At 40.8% G+C, this 19,609-nt stretch overlaps 1 protein-coding gene across 1 annotated transcript; it reads right to left on the minus strand.

Moving 5' to 3' along the window:
• Positions 1-642: 642 nt before the first annotated feature.
• On the minus strand, positions 643-19,609 carry LOC139479141 (uncharacterized). The gene is made up of 28 exons (XM_071261922.1): positions 19,555-19,609; positions 18,225-18,281; positions 17,929-18,089; positions 17,553-17,801; positions 17,093-17,444; positions 16,698-16,953; positions 16,396-16,561; positions 15,971-16,300; positions 15,339-15,860; positions 14,862-15,205; positions 14,573-14,755; positions 13,784-14,045; positions 13,446-13,593; positions 13,080-13,337; positions 12,699-12,971; positions 12,138-12,378; positions 11,796-12,009; positions 4,625-11,647; positions 4,136-4,474; positions 3,779-3,938; positions 3,478-3,662; positions 3,088-3,359; positions 2,781-2,928; positions 2,468-2,588; positions 1,955-2,181; positions 1,516-1,815; positions 1,252-1,314; positions 643-995 (listed from the first exon to the last, which is right to left on the minus strand). The coding sequence occupies exons 1-28, from the start codon at positions 19,607-19,609 to the stop codon at positions 936-938; spliced, it is 12,969 nt and encodes a 4,322-aa protein (XP_071118023.1). The 3' UTR covers positions 643-935.

The raw sequence follows: 19,609 nt of genomic DNA on the forward strand, positions 1-19,609 counted from the left end.
ACAAAATGCCAAATTATATTCTGTAGAATGAAACCATTATTTGCCATAGCTGGCACAGAGGAGAAATACTATTCCGGACTTCCATAATTGAATATTGTGTAACATATTTCAACATCATTAAAAGTTTAAAACACTGGTTCAGGTTTTATTTTACCTCATGGCAGACAGACATAGTTCAGGGTGAGAACAGCAGTACAACATGGCGGGAACCACATTTGGACCTGTGTTCTTGTGTCTCGTGACACATTGTGTCTTGTAAGACAGTGTGTTGTTGTATCTTGTGAGACATTTTGTGTTGTGTCATGTGAGACATTTTGTCTCGTGTCTTGTAAGACATTGTGTTCTTGTGAGACGGTGTGTTCTTGTGTCTCGTGAGACATTGTGTTCTTCTGTCTCGTGCAACACTAAACTACTAGTCTCTTGAAAGTAGAAAGTGTCATTTGTAATGACACCATTCAGTTTGAATGTCATGTCAATGACAGATGACAAGAAGATACTATACAAATGCCATTACATAGTATGTGATCAGTATGGCAAATACTTGAATAATCCGGTTATTCCATGATAGAAAGTAAAGATGTAACACCATAGAATATACGGAGACACACTTTGAATGCAAATATTTATTTTTGGACTGGGAAGGGAATTAATACATGCTACTATGTCACACTAACTGTAACCTATACTGAACAATAGACTAATAACACATTCCACGTTAAGGAATTGTTTATAAACCAGCAAATATAATATGTTTTAGTTATTGTCATTCTGAAGATTGGTATGACAACCAGATATGCTGTTGGTATATCAACTGTTCAGTATAGTTTACAAGTAACATTCACTTTACACAAAACGTTAGGTATTATAAATAGTCAATAAATATGCCTAGATCATTTTTCCGTGAGGGGGTAAGTTGGCGTTGGAACGTCGTAGTCCTAGAGACGGATGGCGTTGTACCTTCTCAAGGGACGTCTCTGAGAAGCGTTTGGCAAGGTCTGCAAAAGAGCGAAAAATTATGTAAATATGTAAGCTGTTTCATTTGAAGTTGATCTATTTGTATTCTTTGAATGAATTGATTTCTACCAACGTATGCGTGCTTCAGAATGATTGTTTTTTATTGTTGATTGTCTCATATCAGATACGAGCATATCAATTATGAGCAAAATGACTTGGTTAACTGCAAATGTAAATTAAGATATTAAAAAGAAATGTAAAGTACACGGTGCCCTAAAAACCTCATGTCCTACTTACTTTTATTTCACCATTCATTCTGGTTGTAGCATTAGGTGTCTGCCACAATGACTTTGGAATGTACTGAAAATTGAACAAAATACTCTTGTTAAAACAGGATATTCAAATAATAAATAGGTTCAAGATCAATTTAAACGTCAATGGCATGGGTATATCCTCGGGGATGTACATGATAAATAATACATTAGTAAAACTCTTGATTCTGCAAATCTGGTAGCCGCTCGACTTATTTTATGCTGTGGTTATTTAAGTTAGGTTACTTACTCTCTGGTATGTTGCCCTGTCTGGGATGTAGGTGCTGATTGCAGTCTTTGCCTTTTGAACATACGTCTGGATTTCTGGAAGTGTGTCCAGAGATTGAACTGGGATGGGCAAGTATAATTCTATCTGAATTTCACCATGTTTAGGATCCCAAACTGTGACCTTGGACTTTTCCAGAAACACCAATTGTTCCCTGTACTTCTGAACCTCCTCCTCAACCATCTCCTTGAGGATGTCATAGATGCTCTGCAGGTGCTGCTTGAGGTTTTCCTCTACTTGCCAGTAGTTAAATGCCCACACACCCTGTAATCATTGACAAGCCATTAAAGTTACAGTTTCTTTCAGTCTGCCCCAACATACTTAGAACTTGAAAAGATAAATTGGCTTATAAGATACGAACACAATTACAGTTTTACATCAAGCAGAAAACGTTAGGACTGACCTCTTGGTATGCATCATTAGTAAGAGAAAGCAGATGCTGGAGGTCGTCCCTCTTCATAATGTCTCCCAGGCGGGAGGTCAGCATCTTCTGTGTGTGCTCTACAATTGTGTTGTATCTGCTAGGAATGTTAAGATCCTGTATTTGGTTGGTGATGGTGTTGAGGTATTGCTGGTAGTTGTCAGCAAACTGAAGCCTGATGGTCGCCAATCGAGGATGGTTCTTCAGGTCTAAGAAAAGGTGCAGTCTAATGTAAAAGTGAACTTTCACGATAATGGTAATTTTACATTGATCGCCGAAGGAAAGTGAGTAATTGAGTATGTTAGTAAACCCTTTTTTTGCAATATTCCAACAATATCAAGGCGAAGGACACCAAAAATGGGCTTCACACATTGTACTCAAGTGGGGAATCGAATCCGGGCATTCAGCGTGACCAGCAGACGATTTAACTACTTGGCTACCAAACCACCCCTTTGAAGCAAAAGCAAACACTAATAATAAGGACAAAAGAATTACCTGTAATAGAAGTCCGCAGGTTATTGTAATGATGATGATAAGTGTTCCTCAAACTCTGCAGCTGTTCATCAAGCCCCGAGATCATTTCAACAGTGTTTATGACAAGCTCGTCCACACCACGCTGCATTGAGAAATGAATGGAGAACTACATCACATATATAATATCAACACCAGAGAGTAACTAGCTGTCCACCAAAACAGATTCAACTGGGCGTAAAAGGCAAAATAAGGGTGACAATCATAGAATGGATCGCTGAAAACAATGGTGACACCAGGTGTACGCGAAAAGGGTAAGCATGGAAGGGTAACAAACCTTAAAGTTGACGAGTGTTTCAGCAACGATAGCCTGATATTTCTGTCCAATGGGGAAGTTTGTCATCTCCTCCATATATTCAGCTAGTTTCTGATTAGTGGAAGCAAACACTTCCTTTGTCGAAGTCACAAGGTCCCTGTAGGCTTGGCTGAAACAAAGAAGTTTCCACTCGGTTATCAACGTGTGCATTATTTCAGTGAGTGTGTTATCCTGTGTAGAACTATCAGTGTCTGACAAGGTTATACTTATTATTATTACCATAAATTGATACCCAACTTTACATCAATGAAATCACTGATATACTTACAATGCCTGGTTGAAGTGATCTCCCATGGCTGCCATGTAGAAGTCATTACGGTCGTACATGCGCTTGACAGCCCTCCTGATAGAGTCCAGCTGTTTCTCTATGGTAGCCATTTCTGATTCCAACATGGTTAGGTAAGGAGACAGTTCTTCCTTGGTGGCTTGTGCAATCCGGTGATACTTGCCTGACAACTCCTGTCCCACAGACTCGTACACAGAGTGGAAAGCGGTGTTTGTATTTTGTCCATATGTCTCCACCTTCTTGGTCAAGTATCCCTTTAAAAATGCAAGGGTACTCATTTATAAAAACAACCCTCACATATTGGAATGCTTATGGCATGTTTAAATTTTCATAATTTCATGTGTAACAATTACATATAATTGCATTTACTACCTGAACATCGGCGATCATTTGTGGCCTCCAGGATATCCTGGTATGGAGCAGACGGGATGTGTTGAGTCTGAGTGCAACTAGACTATCAGACACTCGACGGGAATTCTCCTGATGATAAACCTCAGCCTGCATGGCACTTGAGTTGACATATCTGGCATTCATGTTCAGTGTTTTTCCAGGGTTGTCTGTAATAGAAAATGTTTGTTATTCAGTCATAGTTTGAATGCTTGGTCTCAAAAATTCCATACGTTTGATGAAACAGGATCAAACATGGAGGGAACATGAATATTTTAGAACCTACCCAGATCGTAGTTAGTTTGGAAGTCCACCATTCTCCTTTCAGCATCAACAGTAAGGTGGGCTTGGACAATCTTGTCCCCATACATATTCCTGATCTTCAGCTTGAAAGGGGTCTCCTCCATCTCACCAGAAAGTTCCATGTTCTTGATTGGGGTCTCGATCTGTAAAAAGCGGGAGCTATGTTACTTATGTTCACGTCAATACTTAGACACTATTTTTGTCATGAGACTGGAATTATAACTTTACAATAACTTTTAAAGTTATGAAGATAAACATAAGTATTATTCACAATTATGTTTAGATCTCTAGATTCTAATTATAACTTTAACCTTTGATTCAATAGTATAGTCATTCTCACCTGCAGCTGTATCTGCTTTCTTAGTTTGTTGATCTCTCCTCTGAGGGCGAAGTTCTTTCTTTCCCTCCTGGCTGTCAGGTAGGTCATTCCAGTTCCAGCAGATACTTTCTCACTGGAGCTACCGACATGGGATGTTAGTTTGACGTCCACATCTGTATATGGATGGCTAATTCCAACCACAAAGCTGTAGTTGGTGTTACCATAACCATAGGAAATGTCATCCATTCGAGATGTGAGGGTGAGGGTCTTTCGGGGGTCACTGGAGTAGGACACTTGTGTTTTTCCATTGAAAACAGTCCTGTCACCATTCAGCAGCATTTTTGTGTCGATCTGGATGTTCTGAAGAATATTGTCAACAGTTAAGAATGTGTTCTAAATATGGTAACATATCATTAAGGTTTACTTTTCATCATGACATTTTCCTATGATAAGATCAAAGCATCAATTTGACATTAAAAGTCCAGTGTAAGTAATGTGTTGTGTTCTTACCTTGCCAATAGAAGGAAGTCTGAGAGAGAGATCTGCCTGGTTGTTTTTGTCACCAGGTGTGAGGACTGCTTTCATGCCAATCTTCTTTGTATCATCTCTGTCTGCATCCCAGGAGAAGGCTCCATCCACAGTTTGGCTTGCACCCGTCTGACTGTAAGACCCATCCATTTGGAGACTTCTCAGAGGGGATCCCACTTTGAAGGAGCCATCAAACACCTTGCTGTAGCGACGGCTACGATCCTTTACATCCACATCATAGAACAGTTTGTGACCTGCATCTTCATTCCAGATGAATTCTCCACGACTCTTTGTCTGGAGCTGTGAAGTGAGGACATTTCCAATGATACCAACAGTGCGGGATGGATGGATAAACTTTAGTGTCAGGACTTTGTTCAAAAGAGACTGTCTGCTCCTATCTGTCAGTGTGGTCTGGATTCGGATGTTGCTCTCGGGTTCATCTCTGTCCCAGTTGACAAACATCTCTCCATCGATGTTCTTATCAGCTATTTCCCCGGAAAGAGTCAGCTGCATTGGTCTTGGTGTCCTCATTGTGAATGTTCCCTGCTGCCTTGAGCCTCGGGAGATCTCCATGTCCATATCCAGAACAGTGTCACCATTGTAATCGGCTTCCAGCTTCTCTGTATATTTGTCTGATCCTTGATGATGTTCAAACCTAAGAGCAGTCAGCTTTGCAGTTTCAAATGGTGTAACAAGGGTGAAATCTGTTGTCAGTTGTTTCTCATTGTATATTTCAAGGAATTGGTAGGATCCATCAAAAGCTATTTGGTCCCTGGGGCTCCATGAGGCCTCAATGTGAGATTGGTATTTCTTGTTTCTGATGGTGTTATGGATAGCCAGTTTGATATCATTGGAAAGAGATATTAAACCTTCCATTTCTAAGGGAGATGAGTAGCCGAGAGATGCTTCACCTGTGAGAATACCAGTCATTGGAGTTTGTATGGTGCCTGTGGACCTAAACTTCATCAGTTCACCAGCATGTGTTAAAGAGATCTCAGCAGAATCAAAGTTTTCAAATGGTGTTGAGATTCGTGCAACAGCAGTGTAGGGCGTGGTAGACATGTCAATAGTTGACTCAAGACCAAAGCGATTGCCGTTTCCAGCATTCAGTTTGCTCTCTAGATTGTATCTTTCAATACCATGCTCAAATGATGTGGATGCAGAGAGAACCTCATAGTTTCTGAAAGGTGTAGTCAGTTTGACTTCCACATCATACTTTGGTGAGGTTGTTGCATGGAGTTCTCCTGTAATTTTCTGCCCTTGTGCATACTGTACAGCAGCATTACAGTTGATTCCGTTAGTTGTTGCAGTGTGATCGATCTCAGCCTTGGTGAATTCATAGCCTTGGAAAGGTGTATTGATTTCTAAGCTACTTTCTAGACGATCAAGGTCATGGTATAAATGGTTGATGTTGGCGGTGATCTGCCTCCTGTCCATGAATTTGACCATACTTTGAGAAGTAAAACGATTCCATGTACCAGAATGATCAAAAGAGAAGCCAATGTTTCTGTATGGTCTGAATGGTGTTAAGATTTTAACCTCACCATGAACATCATCCATTGCTCTGAATTCGGCCTTCATACTTGCTTTCCTCTGGTTGTAGTCACCATTGAGACTCATCTTCATATTCCTCAGCTCACCTTCTTTGTGGAATTTGATGTTTCCTGTATGTCCAAGTCCTGCCAGATTGAAGGTAAACCCTGAGCTGATGTCAATATCACCATTTCTAACCCGGAAGGATGAGTCAGTTGAGATGGAACCACCAGTGCCTATGCTGGCAGACATTTGATTTTTGAAGTTGGTTGGTCTCCCGTTGAAATCTAAATGCACATCAATATCTTTTGTGTATGGGTTTCTGATGGATAAGTCAGTCAAGAGTCGTCTTGAACTAAAGACGTTGTTGACAGATGCTTCTAATGTTGCATCTCTGATTCCAATGGATCCTTTAGCTTTGAGATTATTGATATCCCCTTCTTTACTGTAAGATACCCTCATGCTTTCCAGGCCTTGAATGTTGCTGACAATATTCAGGTTACCTCTCATAGAACTTCCAGTCTGGACATCCAAGTCTGCAGTGAATGACTTTCCAATGGCTTGTACTTCCAAATGACTCTTGCAGTTGCCAATGGATCTTTCATGAGTGAAGATGATTCTGCTGTTGTCAAAGTTTCTGAAAGGAGTTTTGAGTGTAGCGCTTATGTCAATTGTTGGTGACATCATGCCATTTACAGTCATAAGTACTTTTTGATCTTGACCATAGGTAACATCCATGTTGGAGCTAAGACGGCCATTCTTTACTGAATGTTTGTATTCCCCAGATTGGCTTTCATATCCTTGGAAAGGTGTTTTTAGCTCAGTGCTGGCTTGAATGTGTGTCAGTCCAGATGTTAAGAAGACGACCTTGCCTTCAACAACCTTTCCATCCATGTAGCGAAGATTTCCTTCACTATTGAAGCGGGATAGGGATCCTGAGTGCTGGATAAACCCTCCAACATTTCTGAAGTTCTGGAAAGGACTCCTGATCGTCAAAGATGCCATGATGCTGTTCTTTAAACTGGCACTAAGATCTACCTCTAGTGTAGAATCCTTAATGTTAAGAAGGGCTGTGCTTTTCAGATCAGTGAGATCACCCTCCACACCAATGGAACCCTTCATGCTTTCATAACCAGGAATATTTGTTGTGATAATGAGGTTGCCTTTTGTTGATTCCATGTTTGCAAAGTTGGTCTGTGCAGTAAGTCTGGTCTTGGCAAACTCAAGTTCTGCATTGCTTTTCAGATTTCTGAGAGGACCAGTAGAAGTAAACATTGCTCTGCTAAGTTCAAAGTTCCTGAAAGGAGTTTTGAGCACAGCATTTACATTGATATCTCTGGATGTATCTGCAGAGATGTCTGATGTAATTCTCTGTCCGTTGCCATAGATGACTGCTGAGTTAGATTTAAAGAAATTGCTCCTGGAATCATGTCCATATTCAACTGTCATCATTTCAAATGCAGTGAAGGGTGTCTTCAGCTCGGCACTTGTTTTCATCTGTCTGTATCCATTATGGGAGAACTTAACTTTGCCCTCAATTGTTTTGCCATCCATGTAACGGAGCAGTCCTTCGCTATTAAAGTCATTCCAGTTGCCTGTGTGTTCAATGACAATGGCTGTGTCTCTAAAGTTTCTGAAAGGTGTTCTTAGAGAAAAGGTTCCTCTGATGTCTTGAGCAATTCTACCTGTGATATCGGCTTCAATGGTGGAATCCTTAAGGGAGGCTGAGGCAGAACCTCTAAAGTTGTCGCTGCTTCCCTCCTTGTTGAAAGATGCTTTGACCATTTCCATACCCTCGATATTAGAGTTGATGGAGAGACTAGCCATGGTAGTAGTTCCGTGTTCAAATGATGAATCAGCAGTGATTGATTTCTCCAGGATTTCCATTTGTGCATGACTTGTGCAGCTGATAAGTGGTCCGGAATGACTAAACACAAGTTTATTGTTTTGGAATCTGTTGAAGGGTGTTTGAATGGTAAGATCAAAACTGATCTTAGGTGATGTTTCGATACTGAGATCAGATGTAATTCGTTGTCCACGTCCATAGAGAATGAGAGCATTTGATGTCATTTGGGTGTCATCGATAGAATGGCGGTATTTGAGAAGTGAAGATTCATATCTATGGAAGGGAGTCTTGATTTCTGCTTTGGTATCAACATGAGCCAGTCCAGATTGCCACAAAGTAAGGGTGCCCTCAAGAGACTTGCCATCCATGTACCTGATAGTGCCTTGACTTGAAAACCTCTGCATGTTTCCAGAATGCTGAAGAGAAAGTCCAACATCTTTGTAGTCTTCAAATGGTGTTTGCATGGTAAGAGATCCTTCAATTTTGCCATCTGTTTTTAGCATAAGGGAAATATCAACTTGTTCATTGTCCAGAATTCCACTGGCTTTGGCGTTCATGTCACTAATGTAACCTTCTTTGTGAAGCTTGAGTCCAATGTTTCTGCCCCTCCAATCTTTTGTGTAGCCAAAGTTGGTAGATAGATCTATCAATGGATATCTGAAAGTGAATGCTGACTCTGAGTTGAAGGAGTGCCGTGAACCAACTGCTCCAGATACCTTAGTGGAGAAACTTCTTAATTGACCATCATGATCTATGACAAACTTGATGTTATCAGAAAAGGGGGATTTGAGAAGAAGGGTTGTGTCCAGGCGTCCGTTGGAAAATCTGTTCTGGCCAGAGATGTCAATGGTTTGATCTTGTCCATAAGTGATAATTATACCTCCTCGGATGTTATCAAAAGAGCCACGCTTGTTGAATGAAACTTTAGTTTCTGTCATACCACTGAATGGTGTCTTCAGTGTGAACACCCCGGTTGATCTAAAACCATTATGAAAATCTAGGTCCACTTCCCCAGTTTTCCTTGCCATTTCTATTTCTCCATGGCTCTTCACGTCATCCCAGTTGCCCTCATGTCTAAACGATAGCTTGTTCATTTCATAACCAGAGAAAGGTGTGGTGATAACCAGACTGCCATCATATCCCTTTGCCCAGTTCAGTTTCAGATCACCAGCCAGGTTGTTGTCTGAAGCAAACGAAAGATCAGCATGTGTTTGTAGTGAACGTCTTCTGAGTGCATGCTTTAGGGATGCACTCATGTGTTCCATTCTTTCAAATGGAGTCTTGATGGTGACGTCAATAATAATGGGGGTTCCAATGGCATAGACAGCATCGAGGCTAATAGTTTTCCTTGGGTAGTATTCAGTTTCAATGTGTGAGCGTCTTCCCTTGCCTGTATTTTCACTGCTGGCAAACACCTGCAAGTACTGATACTCGTGGAAGGGAGTATCTATCCTCATTTTTCCATTCATATCATCTAGGTTCCAGTTTAAGACTCCAGCAAAGTTTCCCAGGACTGGGGTGATAGCAAAGTTAGCTTTGCTCATGAAGTTTCTATGGTCACCATTGAATGAAAGTCCTGCTTCCAAAGATTTGTAGTCATCAAATGGAGTCTTCAGTGTTGCCCGGTAATTGTTGAGACTATCAGGTGTGATGTGTGCTTCAAACTCAAAGGACTTTCTGATGTCATAGCTGAAGCTTCCTCTGGATATCAAATCAGAGCCTTCCCTCTTGTGGGATGCCTTCACGACAATATCTCTGAAGTTTTCAAAAGGACTTGTCATCCTCAGACTTGTTTCAATATCCTGGGTAGATGGAGCAGCAAAGGAACCATCGAGCGATAATTTGTTATATGGAGACCATTCTAATTCAGCATGTCCCGAGAGTGGATAAGTTACATAGCGAGCATTTATCTTCCCTTTAAGGTTGGTCATGGGTGATGCCAGTGTAAAATCAGACTCTGTTTGCCCATTGGATCTAATGTAGTTGATACCTGCTGATCCAATCATATTCTCTCCCTGCTTCATGTTAGACGAGTGTCGAATAAAACCTCTTCCATGTTCATGGTCAAGGTTGATGTCAATATTGCGGATTGGTTCCCATGGTGTTTCAATTGTCACTCCTCCTAAGGCCTTTGTTCTGGTGGCTGAAGCATGGTTTCCAAATACGTTGACAAATATACGTTTGTCTCTGCCCCATTCTGTTGTCATTGTGCTCTTCACATCATTGTGAGTATTTCTGTGTTGCCAGTTGTTGGTGAATCGGTAGCTTGGAGAAGAGAGTGTGAGCTTGCCAGTGTTTTGGAACTGCCATCCAGATTTTGCGTGGTTCATATCCAAGTCATAGATGTATTGATCACCATTGACATCCAGTGCAATGTCAGTCATAAACTTTCTTAAATCATCATTGTGAGAAAGACGGAGATTAACAGCTCGCATTCCCTTGAAGTTGGACTTAAAAGTCACAGTACCCTCAATTTCCCTTTTCTGGTCAGTGCATCGGTTCTCTCCAGTCATAATGAGCTTGGCATTCTTTCCCTCTAAGCTTCCCTTCATGATAGTGTTGAGTGAAGTTGTCATTCTGTGAGCTACTTCGGTGCTGAACCTTCTGTATCCCTTGAAAGGGGATGTTCCTGTGATAGTGAGGTCTATGTTTCTTACAGAGAAGGGTTTCTTCATGCTGACAGCAGAAGAGATCTGATTCTTCTTTCCACCCCAGGAGAATTGCATGGAAGAGCCATATTTTTTGTCATCGTTGTCACTGCTGGCCTGGGCCATTAGTTCCTCAAATCCTTCAAATGGTGTCTTCACTCTCACAGAGCCATCAAGTGACTGCCCATTTCGTCTTGGGACCCTTTTGAAAGATGTGTCTACTTTGACCTTCTTGTCAGTGTCCCAAGAGAAATCAGCACGGGTTGTATACTGCTCACCACTAGCATGTTTGATATTGAACTCCACATCTCTGGTTGGGTATTTCATTGCAACAGTGGAAGCGAAATTGCCAAGTGACTTGAGGTTGAGTTTTCCTGTGAGGAGGAATCTCCTGGAAATGTCCTTATCAGCATCCCACTTAGCATCAGCAGAGCCCTCATATGTGACACCTCGCTTTCCCCCTTCGACCTGAAGAATCACATGTCTTGTGGGGTATGTCATGTCCATGCTCCACTTGGCAGATGATGTCTTGGAGTATTTATAGCCTGTGTTGATTCCGTAAACCTCACCAGCATAATCAGCCTGAGCAGAAACCTTGAGGTCTTTGTTATCCAGGTTAGTGGAAGCAGTGAGTTGGATTGGCTGGATGTTATGTAGGTTGATGTTAGATTTCACCTGGTGGACTGCATCTTTCTGTCTTTTGTAGGTTGTTACCATGGTAGACTTTTCTTTATCCATGTAGAAGGTCATGGAGTGTGTGTAGTCTTTCTTTGACTGGATTAGATCGGTATTCAGACGTAGTTCTTTGCCTGGATAGGAAAGGCTAGCTTCACCCAAGAGATTAAGTGTCCTCTTTCCACTGTTTCTAAGATTGAGAGCAGCATCAATTGTATTTCCTTTGCCATAGGCAAATGTCATGGAGGAATTCAGATTGCGACTGTCTTGGGCGTGCTTTCCTTTCAGGCTCAATTTTACATCCTGAAATGAAAATCAAAGCAACCATTTAGTAACAACTGCAATACAGATGATAAATATCTTTGGTATATAACTATAATATTATTATTTAGTTGATTCTTAGCTGTATATTTGGCCTTATCCTTATGCTATGTACAATCAAATGACTTACCAGTGGTCCCAGAGAAGTTTTCATTGTGTAGTCAACTTTGGCTTTGGAGCCCATGTCATGGTTGACTAGAGCATAACCTGTGATCTGGCGGGAGGAGTCCTTGGATTTGGGTCCATATCTGAATGTTGCACCAGCTTCTGTGTGTTTCTTGTTGTGAGAGAAGTCCATATCTGTGAAGAAGTTCAGCTGAGGGAATCTCTTGTCTTCGAAGTTTCTGGAAAAAATCATAATGTCTACACACATGATGCATACATTTGCAAATCAACTTTGCTATCACTAATGTTGTGACACTGTCCTCATGTATAAGAGGTTGATATGTCAATGTTTACAAATGTAACTTACGTGTTGAGCTGGTAGTTCCAGAGGGACTTGGTGCTACGATCAGTGTATTTAGAGCTGAATGTGATCTTGTCCTTCTTGATACTTCGGATCTTAGGCAGGTTGTAGTCCAGAGTTATAAAGGAGCTGACTGTGTTCATCTTGGTCTGCACGTTGCCGCTAACCTTGGTGACCAGAAAATGGGAGGACACCGTTACACTTCCAGAGTACTTGCTTTTGGTACCACCTGTCTTCTTGATGTTACCTGATTTGGACATATATGCATAAATTAATAATCATAATCTTCAGTAGTTACTGTGGTTAAATGTTTGTTATTTGGAATTATTCATCATCATTTGCAACAGCAAAGTAATCAACCATTGAAAATTTCAGTTTACCCGGTTAACGGAGTTAAGTACTAACATATACATGTTTCTCCACTCATTAATATTAGATTACTTAATATCAATATCCAGAAGTTTTTGAATATCTGATACTAAATTGTGATTGTGAACTATATGTCTGCATTCCTAAATATTCCTTAAGTTAGTTTCTTTGAGGCATGTTCCGTTCTATAACACTTACATTTGAGAGTGATTGGTTTGGTCAAGACCTTGTGGACATCTAGAGACAGACTTCCCTTGAGTGATTTGTCCTCTTTGTAGTCTCCTGAACCAGAGAGTGAGACGACCTCAACTTTTGGGGTCTTCACCGTCAATTTTGGGATGATCTTGATGATGGACTTCTTTCTGCCACTGTTCTGGTACACCAAACCAGCCTCGAGAACGTAGTCCTGCTTTGGAGCAAGATTGAAGGTACCCATCACACTCTTCTCAATTTTAGAGTTTAGTAAGGCAGCTGCAAAAGTAAGATAAAAGAAACATGAAAAATGGTGTTTTGTTGTGTTTTTATGTTGACGTGCTATGATTTTATTGAATAATTGTTAGTTTTGAAAAGTGAACTTACATCTAAAGCTGATTGCATTTGGTGTTACCCCAGCAAGGGTTAACTCAACACTGGCTCTCTTGAGTGCTTCAGCCTCAACTGTGCCACTGAGTAGGATGACTTTGGCTCCAGGACGTCTGATCTCCAGTCGGGGGATGTAGGTCACAAATGTCTTTACTTTCTTGATACCCACTTCACTGATGATACCATATTCTGAAGATTCATCGACAATCAGATTGCCCCTTGTGCCTATCTTGTTACTTTCATATGCCATGGACCCTGAAGAATGAAATGAATAGTATTACTTTCAATCTAAGCATAATAAATCACAAAGTTATATGTTTCTTCAAATGTGACAGCAAATAAGGCTCAATCCAAACAACACACCTTTGAGTGCTGCCTTCTTCCATGGGGATGCTAGGTTGATTTCAAGGTCTTTATCTTTTTTATTTAGAAGAAAGTCGAAAGCCAAAGATCGGTCAGTTCTGGATCCAGGTGTGTTCACAGCTATTTGAGCTACAGTGGAATACTGATTCTGAAAAAAGAAAAATATACATTTTTTACCATTAAAATATAACTTAGTTGCTCAATTAAGTAAAGATGCTTTCTCAGCAGAGAACTTCTTATTTCCTATAAATGTATGTCATGATGTCTCCTCTGTAACAAATTCACATACCACCGAAACGTGTGACTGTTTTGAAAGAAGAACTCATTTACAAACTCACCACTGATTGTTTAGCCATGAGCTTGTAGCCAGTGTGTGTGTCCCTCTTGTAAAGAACGAGGCTTTGGGAGAAGGGTCCTGTAAAGGGGAAGTATGGAGCATCATCCACCATAGAAGCATTAGGCCACTGGAACTCATTACAGAGCTCAAGGCCGGTAATTGTGGCAAGCCTGGCTCCTGTGCACAGTTGCAGCTTCTTCCTGTTGCCTGAGACCAAGTCTTGTTTCTTCTCCTGATCACCATGAATGCTGAAGAACTCTGTGCTGTAGAAAATGGAAGGAAATATTAGTCCATAAAACGTTGAATATCATGTTTTGATTGGTTGTATTAATAATTTTGGCACTATTCACTCACTGATCACGGAGGAAGCAACAACTACTCTTGTCCGCTCACTCATTCCTATTTATAAACTTAAAACATTTGGATATCACTCTTTTGGAGTAGCAACTGTTTATAACTTGCAAAATCTGCCTGACTTCCTGAGATATGCTGACTCTTTGGTACATTTCAAAGCTAAGATATATATTTTCAAACTTTATTCTAACATCCCATAATCTCTTTCCGTTTTGTGTAGATGCCCATGAGCACGTTGTTGCGGAGTTTTTGATCGTGTTACAAGTGGACGTATTATCATTATTAATATTTCTTAGTTTCTATCACTTAATGTAGTAGATTGATTATGAAGTGTTGTTTCCTAAGCAAAGGCATAACAGTTATTTTAAAATATTTGCTTGTGTATAAAAAGGGAATTCTTTGTATATAGAAGAGCCTGAATATTGGAAATGCTTACTCGACATCTAGGATTTCCATCTTCTGTTGAGGAAAGTCAATGTCTGCACTAAGAATCTTTCCTCGGCTGAGCTCTACACGCCCTTTCAAGGCAGTGCTGGAATGCCAGGTGTTGACAACTCTAAGACCTGTTTTGGTAACGAAGGCATCCATGCTCATCGTGCCAACAATCTTGATAGCTCCACTGAAAAAGAAGGCAATGGTTTCAGACTTATGCTTTATGGACAGTTGCATGGCAAATGTGATCACATTAATATTTTCTTAAGAAGGACTGAATACTTAAAATTTACCTTGGCTTGATGTGTCCATCAATGAGGAGACTGCTTGGTGAAGTTGTCATTTTTCGGAGGTCGACTTGACCAGAAGCCTGAAGGTCGATGGTTGCTGTTCCGTTGACGGTGAGATTGAGGGGGAGACCGGAGCTGGTGGGGATGATCATGCTGCTGTCCAGGATCATCATACTCTGAGTGAAAGAGTAGTCTTGTTTCTTGGACATCTTGATGAGGAAGTCAAGAAAGTTGAAGTTCTTGATAGATGCCAATGGATCTACGCCTTTGAAATGATCATAGTACATTTCATTGCCAAAGATCCTCATGTACAAGTCTCCTCTGAGGTGATCAAGGTTGACATTGCTCTGAAACCAACAGCAATTTGAAATACATGTATATTGTTCTGTGCTAAATGTTTGAATGGCTTTTGACACAAAAGTATTGTGTGTGCCCTTAGACTTAAGAGAGAATTAAATGATGGATATATAAGAAAAGCACCTTTGGTTTCTTGGCTGCCTTTCCTCCAAAGTAGCTGTATGGGCCAAGGTAGTTCTCAATGAGATACTCCACTCCTTCCATGCGTCCACCCAGTTCAAACAGATTGAGAGAGTTCCCAAAGAGATCAACTGTCATGTTGAGCATAGCAGAACGAGGAACGAAGGATTTATCTGAAAAGATGACATTACTCTCCAGCATGGCACCAGTGTTGAACTTCTCCAGAAATAGAGAGCCTTCATAGTTGCGTGAATACTTGAGTGTTGAGAGGTCGAAATTCCTTCCGAGGGTTTTGTCTTCCAGGATTCGTCTGATGGTCTGTTTCTGTGGACTGGATGTTTCCATCAGGTTGGTAAGATGAGACCAGACAAAGGCTCCAACTTGATTAGCTTTCTCAGATTCGAGAGTTCCTTGGATTGTACTCAAGACGTCTTCAGATGGGCACTGCATCACAGCCAAGTAGGCAGCAATTCTCAACTCAGAGTCCTCATCAGAATCTTGGTAGATGGTCATTACTTCACTTCTCTGGAATGAAACACATGTTGTGACATTATGGTTTTATTAAATAATGATTGACATTAAAATGTAACAAATATCATATATATATGAGTTTCGTATACAGTTCCATAACTTACATCGGCAGTACATTGTAGTCTTCTGTAGGCCTGGATGGCAGCTACTCGGACCTCCATGGGGTTGGCTTGTTTGTTGAAGCAGCTGCTAAGCGTAGTGGTCAGTCTGTTCACATGGCCTGCATTTCCGAGAGCACGAAGTGCAACAAGACTAGTCTCCAGATTAGAATCTCTGATGTAGCAGCCATAACCAATGGTCTTCTCCATGGTAGAGATGATACGTGTGATAGTGGATTCCTCAGAACAAGCTTCATGATGGTTGCAATAGTTGTTGACCATAGTGGAGATCGGAAGCATGACCGCCTTGCTGTACTGTGGGGTGTCAAGAAGCGCCTACAAATAAATAGATTCAGAGAGAATATTAGATTTGGAAGAAGGTCTCTTTGACTGCTTTTAGGGATTTTTCTGCGATGTGAATAACAGCTTACCTTTACTTCCTGCAACATCTCCAGTGTTGGGTAGTGGATGAGAGACAGGGAAGTGATCCACATGGTTGCCTGTGCACCAGTGACTTCTCTTTTTAGCAGAATTTCTTTCAAGAACGTAACAGATGCACGTGTACTGGCCATCGGGATAGTGTCCAGGAAAAACTTCCTAGAAGCAACCAAAATGGACGGATTAATAAAAAAGGATGTACAGATGTTTATCAAGGATTGTTGTTGAAAGGGTTTTCAGGAATAGTATATATGATATGCAATATGTTTGTGTCACTTCAAGTGTTTATACTAACTTGACTCTCTCGCTGTTGTCAGTGCAGGTAGCTCCAGACTTTACTTGCTGGTAGACACTTCTAAGGTTATCAACATCCAGATTTTTGATGATGTAGACAAGCTCAGAGAACAAGCGTGGAGTGTCGGGGCGGATATCCTCGCGTGTATTCTGACAGATCTCTCGCAGTTTACTCTCAGCATCTCTCATTGGTTGGTCTTTGTTTCCTGGTCCATAGGCATGTTCAAACACAACTCCTGCCCGATTTCGAATGTAATCTAGAACGTGTAAATGATAAATTAAGTATGTACGACCATGAGGAACATTTATTAAAGATGATGATTATATGTATTTAATGATCTTTAAGTATTGTGTCATCGGCGAAAACTAGCACCATGAGATGCATGGACTGATCACCTTGTCTTGTGGTAACACCAGATCTCTGAGTCTTGTAGTTGAGTCTCTGAAGGATTTTGGTGGTGGCACCGCTGGTGGCCCTGGAGAAAGGTCTGAATGTGTGGGTCTCCCGGATGAGCGCACTCTTGAGGAGTCCATTCTTGTCCAGTTCTTGTTCACATTCGTGTGTACTCTTCATGAGGGGAAGAGACTGGATCTCTGAAGGAACTCTGTACTGCATGCCATGGACGGAACTGTGATAACCATTACGATCAGTGCAACCTAGGAGATCCTTGGTCTTCTTAATTGTTGTAGAGTACCAACCATGTGATGCCACCGTGTAGTTGGTGTTGCACTCGCCTGTGACGTCACTCTGGGGACATCAAGGATAGAACTTATGCATATGTATTCCAATACATGCATGTTATACAAATTATACATAATACAGTTTTAAAACACAAGAAAAAGCTGTTTGTTTTACCTCTTGTACTCTCTGGTTCTTTTCCAGGTTATCCATACTGTTCTGGACAGCAGTGAGAAGACCTCTCTTGATGTTGAGAGCCCATGTGGTTTCACCCTCAGCTGGACACAGTTCTTCTACTATGCCATCTTGGAAGGAAAAGCGGAGGGGGAATCGCTCTAGATTCCTTCTGAACACGCCTGACTCATCAGCGTATTTCATTGGTGTAGAGGTTGATGGATCAGACTGATATACCTTCACATCTCGCAGCTGAAACACATGTTTGTAAAATGTTACAATAGAAAAAAGATGCCCTTTTTTTACACATCCCGCATTTTTCTCACAATGTTATGGTGTATTTGACATTGCTCTAATGAATGTGTGTACTTGCACCTACCCTAAGAGCCATGTCGCACTTAGACAGCACCTCAATGTCAGCAGTTGCCCGGATACCAAGAGTCGCTTGATCACCAGAAGCTCCTTCCATAGATGTATGTGTCTGAACATTGTAGTCGAATTCATAGGTTGTTCCTGGGAGGTAGTTGAACTTGTTCGTGTCTGACACAAAAATGAAAACAACTGATATCAGTTCTATCCACAAACATCGATATGTATTTTTCAAACAGTTTTGATTATATATATGTAGATTAAGACAAGATTAGCAGTCATTACAAACTAAGCTATTTTACTTACCTCGGCATCGTCTTGCGCAGGATGTCGTTTCGTCGCGTGACTGGTAGGTGATTGGCCCTAGTATAAAATATCATGTTTAATCAACAACATATAGAGAAATGAATGGTATAGAAAAGTAGTTATGCGAAACTATGAAATCCTTGTTAGGATTGGTATGGTGGAAAGAAATTCTTTTGATGAAGAGTTGTAACACCTTCCTCCAGTGTGTCACATTTGCAAAGTGGTGTCATGTTGTACTATGACCTCACACACATGGAACATGTGAACCTACAACACTTAATTTCCCTATAACCTAAGAGCTCGATATGTCAAGGGTCAACTCGTAACGTTGTTTGAACTAAACAATGAACTTAAAGTATACGAAAAGGGAGCCTATAACTGAATACCTGAGGTGATAAATTTCAACATTTATAGCTCACGTTAAGGCTTATACCAATCGATAAATAGGTGATGAAGAAAGCGAACATGTAACCATTCAAAAGGATGAGCAAGAATGCTGAGTTTTTTCTCCTCTGGAAATGTCAAATGATGTTGCAGATACCTTTGAATCACTGATGTGAAAATATCAGAAAGTTCAAATGGCTTACAGATAGTTATTGTTCATCCTTACCGGTGCATATTTTGAACTTCGCACATGATCAAATACAGAAGTGTGGCTAAAAAAGCGAAAAAGGCCTGTTTTGAAAATGTAGATGAATTATGTAGCACGTATGTGTACTGTTGTTATCTATATATCCAGACCCGTGAAGATTCCGGGGTAGAATAGGTCTTCAGCAACCCATGCTTTCCGTAAAAGGCGACTATACTTATCGTAAGAGGCGACTAACGGGATTGGGTGGTCAGGCTCGCTGACTTGGTGGAAGCATGTCATCGATCCCAATTGCGTGGATCGATGCTCATGATATTAATCACTGGATTGTCTGGTCCAGACTCGATTATTTACAGACCGCCGTCATATAGCTGGAATATTGCTGAGTGCGGCATAAAACAACAAACCAACCAACCAACTATATATCCAATTAAAATAAGCTTGGATCAAAGATTTGCTCTTTGGTCAAATATTAGAAACACGCTTCCTGAACGTCTCTAAAATCGGCCTGGTTCATCTAGTGTTGTCACAATTCCCAAAAATGTAATGAAGAAAGTCTAATGTATATATTAACACACCTGATAACTTTCATAACAACTCTAATAGTTTTCTCAATTCTTAAATCAAGCAGATCATGTGGCCCCAAAAGAGACCTTATCCGACCTGGTCCGTCAAAAACATAATAACCTGAAATATATCATTCCACTGGTGCAGGTACACATTCAAAGTCTGAAGACTTACCTGCCAGTGCACTTGCTAGCAGAGCTAACAGCGTAAAGGCTGTTGTTGAATACAT

The sequence above is a fragment of the Haliotis cracherodii genome, unplaced genomic scaffold, assembly GCF_022045235.1.
Source record: "Haliotis cracherodii isolate W230 unplaced genomic scaffold, xgHalCrac1.p SCAF_4, whole genome shotgun sequence".
Lineage (NCBI taxonomy): Eukaryota > Metazoa > Mollusca > Gastropoda > Lepetellida > Haliotidae > Haliotis > Haliotis cracherodii.

Excerpts from the sequence above, each read along its gene's own strand:
- LOC139479141 (XM_071261922.1), bottom strand. The coding sequence starts at position 19,609 with ATGTATTCAACAACAGCCTTTACGCTGTTAGCTCTGCTAGCAAGTGCA. Across the intron at positions 17,445-17,552 it reads AGAACCAGAGAGTACAAGAG|AGTGACGTCACAGGCGAGTG; the intron begins GTAAAACAAACA and ends TGATGTCCCCAG. Across the intron at positions 16,954-17,092 it reads TGGTGTTACCACAAGACAAG|ATTACATTCGAAATCGGGCA; the intron begins GTGATCAGTCCA and ends TACACGTTCTAG.